General features: G+C 37.0%; 1 protein-coding gene across 3 annotated transcripts in view; it reads right to left on the bottom strand.

Moving 5' to 3' along the window:
• Positions 1–1,490: 1,490 nt before the first annotated feature.
• Positions 1,491–11,018, bottom strand: part of LOC122559705 (ras-related protein Rap-1b) — a 71,361-nt gene continuing 61,833 nt past the window's right edge. For all 3 annotated transcript variants that reach the window (XM_043709624.2, XM_043709623.2, XM_043709625.2), the window contains 3 exons: positions 10,275–10,418; positions 7,693–7,806; positions 1,491–2,820 (listed from right to left, as the gene is read on the bottom strand). In XM_043709624.2, the coding sequence (XP_043565559.1) occupies positions 7,720–7,806; positions 10,275–10,418 (231 nt within the window). In that variant the 3' untranslated portion in view covers positions 1,491–2,820; positions 7,693–7,719. The remainder of the gene's footprint in view (positions 2,821–7,692; positions 7,807–10,274; positions 10,419–11,018) is intronic.

Genomic DNA, 11,018 nt, shown 5'->3' with positions numbered 1-11,018 from the left:
ATTCATGCACAAGGACATGCAAATTCCTTTAACCTCATGTGCTCTGAAGTTTCTCTCCATTTCTATAATTGCTTTTAACCAACACGGATAACCTCACAATTATCCATATTAAACTGCCAAACTTTGCTCCATTCACCTAGCCTATCTATATCCATTCGCAAATTTATTTTTTCATTGCAAATTACTTTCCCACTTATTTTAGGGTAATCTGCAAGTTTGGCAACAGTACTTTCTATCCCTGCATCCAATTCATTTAACACTGATTACAGTCAGAGTCCTGAGGACCAAATTTTGTGGCACCCCATTTGTTAGATCATGCCAACCAGAAATAAGACCCATTTATCTTGACACAGGTTTCTGTTGGTTAGCCTCTATTCGAGGTAATAAATTACTGCCAACCTCATGTGATCTTAGCACGTGCATTAACCTTTTGTACAGCATCTTATCAAATACTTTCTGGAGGTTCAGCTTTAGGACATCTCCAGGATCCCCATTTTCCATCTTGCATGTTACAAGTTCGAAGAATTTTAACAAATTAGTCAAACCTGACTTACCCTTCATAAAACCATAATGACTCTGATGAATTGTGTTTTGATTGTCCAAACATCCTGCTGTTACTTCCTTAATAATGGAAAATAGTTAGAATCCAACGTCATATTAAACTAACTAGTCTACAGTTTCCTACTTTGTCTCCTTCCCTTTCTGAATAAGGATTGGCATTATGAATGCAATTCCGAAACAGTCCATTAAAAAGCAGTTTAGTGAGCTGGACACAGAAATTGCTGGGTCTTGTCACCATTTTGACGGCAATGCTGATTGGCAATTAATTAATTCATGACACTGGCATCTACTGAAAATGTGGGAGATTGTTTAAAGATGTCTGATCAACAAAATCAAATCAAATCAAATATAACTTTTCAAATTAGTGGATCATCAGTTTCCCACAAGCAAACAATATTATAATAAAAGCTATAATTCAATTTAAAATGTAGTAGCCACTGAACTTTTAAAAACGAGATAGAAACTGCAGTAATGCCCAGTTTCTGCAAAAAATAAATCTTGCTTAATAAATGAATTTAATTAAAAACACGCTACACCATTCTGCATCTTAAGTACCAGGGATGCAAGGATAAATGTTAACCCTGCAAAAGGGTAAATACTACATTTTTAATTAAGACTTAAGTGATCTTAAGTATATTGTACAGAATCAAAAGACATACTTTTAATTAAAAATTTTACTTGGGATGAAATATTTCTAGAAATCAAGGATTAACAATCAAGTTACCCTAGCTAGTATCCTTTTTAAATAATTTGTGTTGTTGTAATGCATGAACTATGAACTGAAAATAAACTTGGAGCCTATACTCCAATACAAAGAAAAAAAATTGCAGCTTATCTTTTGTTTTTAGATTGTTCCAAGTATTCTTCAAAAGTGTAAAAACCACCAAAAAATCACAGTAGATCATGGTACTTAATATACACAAAATGTATTACATTTACAAAAGTTAAACGAATACTTTATTTACTTGCAGTTAAAACATGACAAAACATTCAAGTGGCAGATAATCATAATGCAAGCCCTTGCATGGCAATCCATAATAGTGAATTGATACAAGGTTATACAAAAAAATTGCACCACTCTATGGAAATTAAGGCTTTTAAAGTTTACATTTGGCCACCTTAAAGCACTTGCAGCATTAAGTTGGTCATTTCAAATACTGTGGCTCAATTCCATACACAATCTTCTACCCAAAAGTTAATGCATACAAAGCATGAAGGCATTGTTAAATAAATCAGCGGAACTTGGGCCGTGAGACCAATTACACTCTAATAAAAATTATTTCTCATAGTCACCATCAATACCCACAGTACTCTTCCACCAGGAAACATTTCAACAAAACATTACACATGAAACATAACCACTAACAGGCAATGTCTAATTTAATGTATATTTGGTACTGATAATTACAAATATGCATAAGCAAGCAGAATTAGTGAGAACCCACAGGTGTAGGAGCATATCAAGAGTGATCTCCAAGCTAACTTGTAAAGTTTTAAAATAAGTATTTTAAAATATATAATTCCTGTTGTCGACCCGCACTGTACAATCCTTTATAAACATTATCCATGTAAACAGAAAGGAAACATACAATGATAGACTTGACATTTTTTTCTGAAAATGTTAACAGCTATTTGAAGGCAACAGTGTAGACCAAAGACAAAATATGATTAAAACAAAAACATACACTTTTTATACATAGAAATCACTGTTTCCACAGGTTTTACTGAAATAAAAACTCAAATACTTTAATAGCTGTTGCAATTATCAGAGCGCAGTTATACACTAAAACAATGATTTTGCATCTCCATTTTAAAAGCTACAAATATTGAAGAAGCAGTGTTAGCTGTGAGAACTCATCTATTCTAAAGATATCTTTGGACTTCCATCTTTATTATGCTAAAATAGTGGTGCTTTCAGGAAATTACATAACTTAATTGACAAAAAAGGGAATTACCAATATTTATTTACTAGTTTAATGCAACATTGGTGAAAGGAGTACTTGCTCCATGTGATCATCAATAACACTGAATGTAGGTCCTAGGTTTAACAGTTTCCTACTATTAGGATGTTTAGAGTAAAAAAAGCTTTCTGTTCTTGCAATGCTGAAAATATTATAGTTACTTTATGTGCAAAATGACTTGGGAGCTTTCATCCATTTGTTGAAGGGTACCACCACAGGAAAGTCCATTTTTCAGATGTCAATAGGTTTAGTAAAGTGGAATGCTGGCACTGTCAAAATGGGAAATAGTTCATCATATCTGCAATTAAAAAAAAAGTTAAATTCATGCTATATCATCTCTAGTCTAGAGACCACTTGGAATTAAGCACAGGCTAAATAATCTTTACTGACAGTTTAAATGAAACTTCACAAAGAACATTGAGCCATCTCTTTGTTGACAAAATCAAAGTCCATCATTATCTCAACATTTCCTTCAATCTCCCTTTTCTCCAAAAAAATTTATCAAGTTGAAGTCATTGATGCTGTTTCACTTGTTGTAATTAAATCCAATTTAAAGCATGTGTTTCCAATGTAAAGAAATTTAAAATTGATGTATCAAATACTTTATTGTGTATGTACAATTTGAGTTTCCAAAAAAAACTTTTAAGTGACAAAATAATTACATCCCCTGTGGTATTAAGAGTGACAGCTCAAAAGGAGGTGCACAAGTAGAGAAACTTCTGTGGAAATGGATGCAGGTCATTGAAGGTGGCAGGACAGGTTGATATAACAGTTAATAAAACAGAGTGTGCTGTGGTTCTGTTCGCCGAGCTGGAAGTTTTTGTTGCAAACGTTTCGTCCCCTGTCTAGGTGACATCCTCAGTGCTTGGGAGCCTCCTGTGAAGCGCTTCTGTGGTGTTTCCTCCGGCATTTATAGTGGCCTGTCCCTGCCGCTTCCTGTTGTCAGTTTCAGCTGTCCGCTGTAGTGGCCGGTATATTGGGTCCAGGTCTATGTGTTTGTTGATGGAGTTTGTGGATGAGTGCCATGCTTCTAGGAATTCTCTGGCTGTTCTTTGTTTCGCTTGCCCTATAATGGTAGTGTTGTCCCAGTCAAATTCATGTTGCTTGTCGTCTGCGTGTGTGGCTACTAGGGATAGCTGGTCGTGTCGTTTCGGAGCTAGTTGATGTTCGTGGATGCGGATCGTTAGCTGTCTTCCTGTTTGTCCTATATAGAGACAGCCAGACTACTGCGACCACTAGGACTTATAACAGCACACAAACCAACAGCCACTCTCAGACAACAACTCACCAAAACGAAGGACCCGATACCCAGCATGAGCAAAACTAATGTAGTGTATAAAATCCCATGCAAGGACTGCACAAAACACTATATAGGACAAACAGGAAGACAGCTAACGATCCGCATCCACGAACATCAACTAGCCACGAAACGACACGACCAGCTATCCCTAGTAGCCACACAAGCAGACGACAAGCAACATGAATTTGACTGGGACAACACTACCATTATAGGGCAAGCGAAACAAAGAACAGCCAGGGAATTCCTAGAAGCATGGCACTCATCCACAAACTCCATCAACAAACACATAGACCTGGACCCAACATACCGGCCACTACAGTGGACAGCTGAAACTGACAACCGGAAGCGGCAGGGACAGGCCACTATAAATGCCGGAGGAAACACCACAGAAGCGCTTCACAGGAGGCTCCCAAGCACTGAGGAAGTCACCTAGACAGGGGACGAAACGTTTGCAACAAAAACTTCCAGCTCGGCGAACAGCAACGAGCACCCGAGCTACAAATCTTCTCACAAACTTTGAAAAACAGAGTGTATCCTAGGTATAAGGGTATAGAGTACAAAATTATGTTGAACTCCTATTAAATGCTAGATAAATCTCAACTGAAGTACTATGCCCAGTTCTGGGCATCACACCTTATGATTTGAAGACATTGGAGAGAACGAATGCAGCAAAGACTCGTGAGAATGACCCAAGGATAAGTAAAGGCAGTTAGATCTCATTTCCTTGGAGAGGACAGATTGGAGTTGATACAGTAAATCTGTACTGCGTGCTCTAAATCGTACCAGTTGTACGTTTTATTCAGCATAGTATTATAGTTAGTCTCAGTGCCCAAACATTAATTTCTATTGCAGCTCTACCACCATTTCTTCAATACAATCTAGCGATAGTCTGTCTGTCTTTACCCGTTTTCAAAAAATCACTATCCATGGTCAAAAGAGTGCCCCCAACCAGTGACACAGCAACATCAGAGCAGTAGGCAATTTAACCCTTTGAGTCTGCTCAGCCATTAATATCAGTTCGTCCAAATCTTGAATTCTCTTCAAATGTTCTTAATACACACCCCTGCTAGTTGTGTCATTTATGGCCTTTTTCAAATTTGTTTATGGGATGCAAGTGATGCTGATAAGGCGAGCATTTATTACCCCCTAATTAGGAACCAACCACATTAATGTAGGCCAGATAGTAGATTTCCTTCCTGAATGCACATCAGGAAGGGGAATTTTTCACATTGGTGAGTCAGGTGGATTTTTATGAAGTAATAATGGTTACAGTGTCACTATAAGGCCAACTCTTTATTCCATATTTGTATTGAATGCAAATTTCACATTTGCCATGGTGAGATTTGAATCCACCTCCCCATAATATTGAACTGGCATTCTAGACCAATGACATTACCACTAGATCAATGCCTCCCCAGTCATTGGAATTCCTAGAAATATTACATTTGGTCCCTGCAACCAAATTATTCATAATAACTGTGAAACCCCAAGCATTGATCCTTACAATATCCATTAATCACAGTCTGACAATGCCCTCATTTCATATTAATCAAAGAATCCCCTCATAGCGGAGGGGCCATTAAGCCTATCAAGTCCACACTAACTCGCCCGCCAAAGACATCCCACCCATACACAGCCCCCAACCTATCCCTGTAACCCCGCATTTAGCATGGCTAGTCTACCTTGCAAGAGGTTTTCTTTCAATTAGCCAATCTTTGAACCATGACAGCATATCACCCCTCATGGCAAATGCTGTAATTTTGTTTATTATTGTCCTACATAGAACAATATAGAAAGCTTTCTGAACCAGACCATAAGAAATCAGAAAAGAAGTAGGCCATTTGGCCCCTCAAGGCTGCTCTGCCATTCAACAGGATCATGGCTGATCAAACCAATGAATCCTGTACTGCTAATGCTCTTCTATTTTCCTTCTCCTCCATCTGTGCAGGTAAATCAAAGTTGAAGTTGGCTTTTGCTACACTGCTTTCCCTCGAAGAACCATCACACTCAATCTGTATCCAAAACTGTTTAGTGAACAGTGTACACACAGACATTGCTTGCTAAGCATTCCTAGACTCATGGCAGTCACTCATTTCTCCTCTACCCGTATGTTCTGAAACTGCCATATGACCACTCCTTAAAAGGTGCTGTCACTTAATTTTCAGCTTGAACAATGGAATTGTTCCTCAATGCAACTCAAACCTTTTGTAACAGGGAGCAGAAGGTTGAGGTTGGCAGTGGTGATAGTGGAGGGAAAACTAGGAAAACTGAGCTATTGCAAATAGATATGTAACTTTACAAATGTTCAAACCTTTAATGTTTAATATTGCATGGGATTTACGTTATGTTTGCATGTGGTCAGGATAGTTTTAGGATGGATAAATCATATTTAACTAATTTGCTAGCATTCTTTGAAGATGTAACAAGCAACATGGAAAATTGGAAACCTAATGATGTAGTATATCTGGACTTCAGAAGACATTTGAGAAGGTGCTGCACAAAGGGGCAACACACAAGCTAAGATCACATGGGGTTAGCATAATATATTATCTTGGCTAACCAACATGAAGCAGAGAGCCAAGATGCAACTAGTGCAGTGGCACAGGGTACAGTCTTTGGGCCCCAACTATTTACAATCTACATTAATGATTTTGATGTAGGAATAGAAAGTAATTCAGCAAATTTGCAGAATATGCTGAAATAGGTGGGAAAGTAAGTAGCAATGAACAATTAAGAAATAAGCAAATTGATATGGATAGGTTAGGTGAATGGACTAAAACTTAGCAGATGAAGCATAACACGACTAAGTGTGAGGTTATCTATTTTCGTCAGAGGTTTTAAAAGGCAGCTTATTATCAGAATGCTTGGAAGCAAAAGGATGTGGCTGCCCTCATGCATGGAAAGCAGAAAACTAATATGCAGATAATAGGAAGACAAATGGAATTTATTGCTAAAGGATACAGTATAAAAGTAGGGGAGTGTTGCTGCAATTGTACAAGGCATTAGGGAGACTGCTTCTGGAGTACTGCATACTATTTTGGTCCCCTTACGTGAGGAGGGATATAGTTGCATTGGAGACAGTTCAAAGGACGTTCACTAGATTGATTCTAAAGATGAGAGGTTTGTCTTATGAAAGCGATTGAGCAGTTTAGGCATACACTCTCTAGAATTTAGAATAATGAGAGGAGATTTAATTGACATATGTAAAACGCCAAAGAGGGATGACAAAGCAGATATATGGACAGAAGGTTTCCTCATGTGGGAAAATATAGAACAAGATATCATAATTAAGGATAAGGGGTAGCCGACTGAAAACAGAGATGAGGAGAATATATTTTTCTCAGTCATGAATTTGTGAAATTCACAACTCCATTTTGTGGTTGATGCTGGTACACTGAGCAAATTTATGCAGGGAAACTAGAGATTTTTAAATGAGTAATGCGCTGAAGGGTTATGGAAAGCAGGCAGAAACGTGGAGTTGAGATCGAGGTGAAATCAGTCATGACCGTATAAATGGAAGACCTGACACAAGGGGCCGAACTGCCTAGTCATGCTTCTAATTATGTTTTTATGGAACTTTTAAAAATATTATGTATTAATATTAATGAAGGTTCCTTGCCTAATTCATTTAAAGTGATAAAACAAAACCAAATTTAGTCAAAATTAAGGAATATTCTTCAGCTTACTAGTTGATTGAATTCTGTTTTGTGGTAAAAATGTGTGCACATAATTTTCAAAAAAAGTTTGCATTTATTACACAGAAGAAATTAATGATTAAATATGTGTAGCTAATACCATAGTCTACACTATTCACTATTTTCTTTCTCTGTCCTCCTTCTCCAAAACAAGCATGCAATCCTTTTTTTTCACCTGACTCGAAGTTAGAATAGATCTGTATTAAAGCAGCTGGCATTTTGAGGTTTTTTGAGGCCTTCCATAAACTGGAGATTTTCTGTTGATTTGTCGGACCAGATCGTAGAAAATCTGCAATACACAACAATTCCAGTAAGTTTTTAAATAAGGTCCATAATTTTCTTAAAGTTCCTGTAAATCAGGAATGCTTCAATTTTTAAGTACAGTTGGTTCTGCTATAACATGTGCTTCTTCAACACAAATTGGCTTTAATACAATTGAAGAATTTAGGCCATTATATGTCGAATGCAAACGTTTCTTACCTGTATTGGCTATAATGTGATTCTGACCCCGTTAGTTTAAATGGCAGGACTACTACGCAATTTTATAATGTAAGATCACACGAGAACAGAACTATCACGTTATATCAGAAGCGACTATATTCAAGTTATAAAAAATGGCTTGGACCAAGCAAAACTTCTGCAAATAACACTTTTTGTCAATTACAGGATAGTTGGTCTATGTGTATCATGTTCTTGATCAGAAACTTGTGCATTCAACTCAAGTTTGCTAACTGCATTATTCAGTTATAACTGCACTTATACAGTTGATATTTTGATCTTAAAATTGGCTACATAATTACTGAATTATCTTCACAATTAATAAAATATGCTACCTGATGGATAGTACAATCAATACCATTCAAACTTTGAAATCCTTTCTTCCATCCAACAACTGACGTCATGGCAGTAGTACAATACTTTAATATTGGAGACTTATTCTAAATAAAGTAAACTAAAAATCTTTCACAATGTCCTAGTATTGCATAATGGACATTTATTGCTAAGAATGGAATACTTCAAGGAATAATCAATCCAAACCTCACATTATCTATGACTTAGATAATTTCAGACTCATGTACAACATTAATAAATTACGTATCTTAAGTTGAATTGAGGTGAACAATAGCCAGAAAGGTATGGAAATCACTCGTTACGTGTCAACTAAAGAAGCATATCCAATTCTAGATACCACACTTTATGTGCATTTGTCAAGGCCTTACTGAGTGTGTAGCAGAGACTTACTTTAAAAATACCATGAATGAGGGTTTTCTGAAATATGGAAACACAAAAAAAATGATATTGTAATCGCTGGAGCAGGGAAGATTGAACGGCTTTTAATAATAGGCATTCAAAATTATTAGCATTTTGATTGTAGATACAAAGAAATCTTCCACTGGCAGATAATCAATAACCAGAGATCATGGGATAATTAATTTTAAAAAAATGCCAAGGCACAGTGAGAATCAATTTCTAGGTCTCTTTCAGACACATAGTCTTTTTCATTCTCGAATGGATTGAAAAGGGGCGGAGGAACCAGTTTCAATAAATTTTAAAAGAAAAATACACTTGTTGGAGAACTTTGCAGGTCTGTAGGGAAAAAGTGGTCATGGGACTAATTGGATAGCTCAAAGAGATATGTTACAGTGAAAAAAGGCACACACCACAGATGGAGATTAAATTCACTAAGCAATAAATGTCATGAAACAATTGACTAAAAAAGTCCTTATAATTTAAATTTATGATATATCTCAATTCTCAGACATTAAAAATATTATAAGATAGCCAGAAGTGAGAGATTAATCAGCAATCCTTAACTTAGCCTGAATACAGGTACTCAACATTTTACTATCCAATCTCCGATTGCTTCTGAAAAAGGTTTCAGAAATTTCAGTTCCACTACCTTTCTGGCGAGTATTCTACTTTACATGAGTAGGGGTGGCACGGTGGCTCAGTGGTTAGCACTGCTGCCTCACAGCGCCAGGATCCCAGGTTCAATTCCAGCCTTGGCCGACTGTCTGTGTGAAATTTGCACATTCTCCCAGTGTCTGCGTGGTTTTCCTCCCACATTTTAAAGATGTGCAGGTCAAGTGAATTGGCCATGCTAAATTGTCCATAGTTGTTAGGTGCAGTAGTCAGAGTGGGGTGGGGGTTACTCTTTGGAGGGTCGGTGTGGACTTGTTGGGCCGAAGGGGCTGTTTCCACACTGTAGGGAATCTAAATCATGAAGCATGCACACTTTTAAATTAGAACATGACACTCAAGTACAGTTTGCAGTACTGTTTATAAATTCCCTCCCAGCCACACACTGCCCTGACTTGGAACTACATCACCAGTGCTTCACTGGATTTGTATCAAAGCCTTGAAAATTCCTTCCTAATAGTATTGTATGCCAAATGCACTGCAGTATATTCAAGGCAGCAGTTCACTACCTCCTTTTCAGGGGCAGTTATGGGCAAGCAACAAATACTGGTCATGTCAAATAGAATTTATTCCATCAAGATCGGGAAAACGTTTTGACAAGTACTTCAAGGACTCAGAACTATGGAAAGATTGGAAAAATGAAACAATGGGAGATCCAGAATAGTAAAGGAAGACTACAAAAATGTAAATAGTCAAAAATGCTGTTTTTCCAGTACTTGTACATAAAAATAAGGCAAATATTAAGTGGTAAGAGTCTCCTATTATGAAATAATTACTTGAATTACAAAGTGCAACAAAGATGCATTAATAATCAGTGTTTCTGCACATTAGTCTCACCTCATTAACATTAATCTTTGACTTTGCAGAGGATTCTAGAAAGGCACAGTTACACCACTGTCTTGCTAGATTCTGTCCTTGTTCTTTTCCAACCACACGTTCTTCCTCTAAATCACACTTATTACCAACCAAAATCATTGGCACCTATATTAAAAGTGAAAAGTTGAATTACTGTTAGAGGTGTGTGCAAGTTTATGCAAATACAATTTTTTAAAAAATCACTTTTTTAGCCTTTCCCTATTTTAATAAACGTGGCGGTGCCGGTGTTGGACCTGAGTGGACGAAGTCAAAAATCATATGACACCAGTTTATCGTCCAACAGGTTTATTTGAACCCACAGGCTTTTGGAGCCCCCACTCCTTCCTCAGGCAGTGCTTCACAGGAGGCTCCACAGCATTGAGGATATCACCTAGAAAGGGGACAAAATATCTGCAAACCAACTTCCCAGCTCGGCAAACGTACCCACAACAACTGCATATTTTAGTAATACAATGATGAACAATTCTGAACATTAAAAGACAGCACTTGTGGCACAATTTGCCATAAATTTTAATTCTATTTAATTTTTCAACTGCGCAAAAACTCTCACTTTTGGAACCAAAACTAAACAGGTCAAACATAGAATGATGACAACATTTTAAAGAGAGACAACTGACATTTTAAAGAATGTACACGCTGTGTAATCTTAATATACAATATATACAAGATGACTTGTAGTCCATTTTTACTTTCACATAATTTCAA

This window comes from Chiloscyllium plagiosum, unplaced genomic scaffold (assembly GCF_037043375.1).
Source record: "Chiloscyllium plagiosum isolate Xiang-an unplaced genomic scaffold, Cpla_swu_hap1 HiC_scaffold_19, whole genome shotgun sequence".
NCBI classification, from domain to species: Eukaryota; Metazoa; Chordata; class Chondrichthyes; order Orectolobiformes; family Hemiscylliidae; genus Chiloscyllium; species Chiloscyllium plagiosum.
The sequence above is the reverse complement of the archived record's forward strand: the minus strand, read 5'-3'. Positions and strand labels throughout refer to the sequence as shown.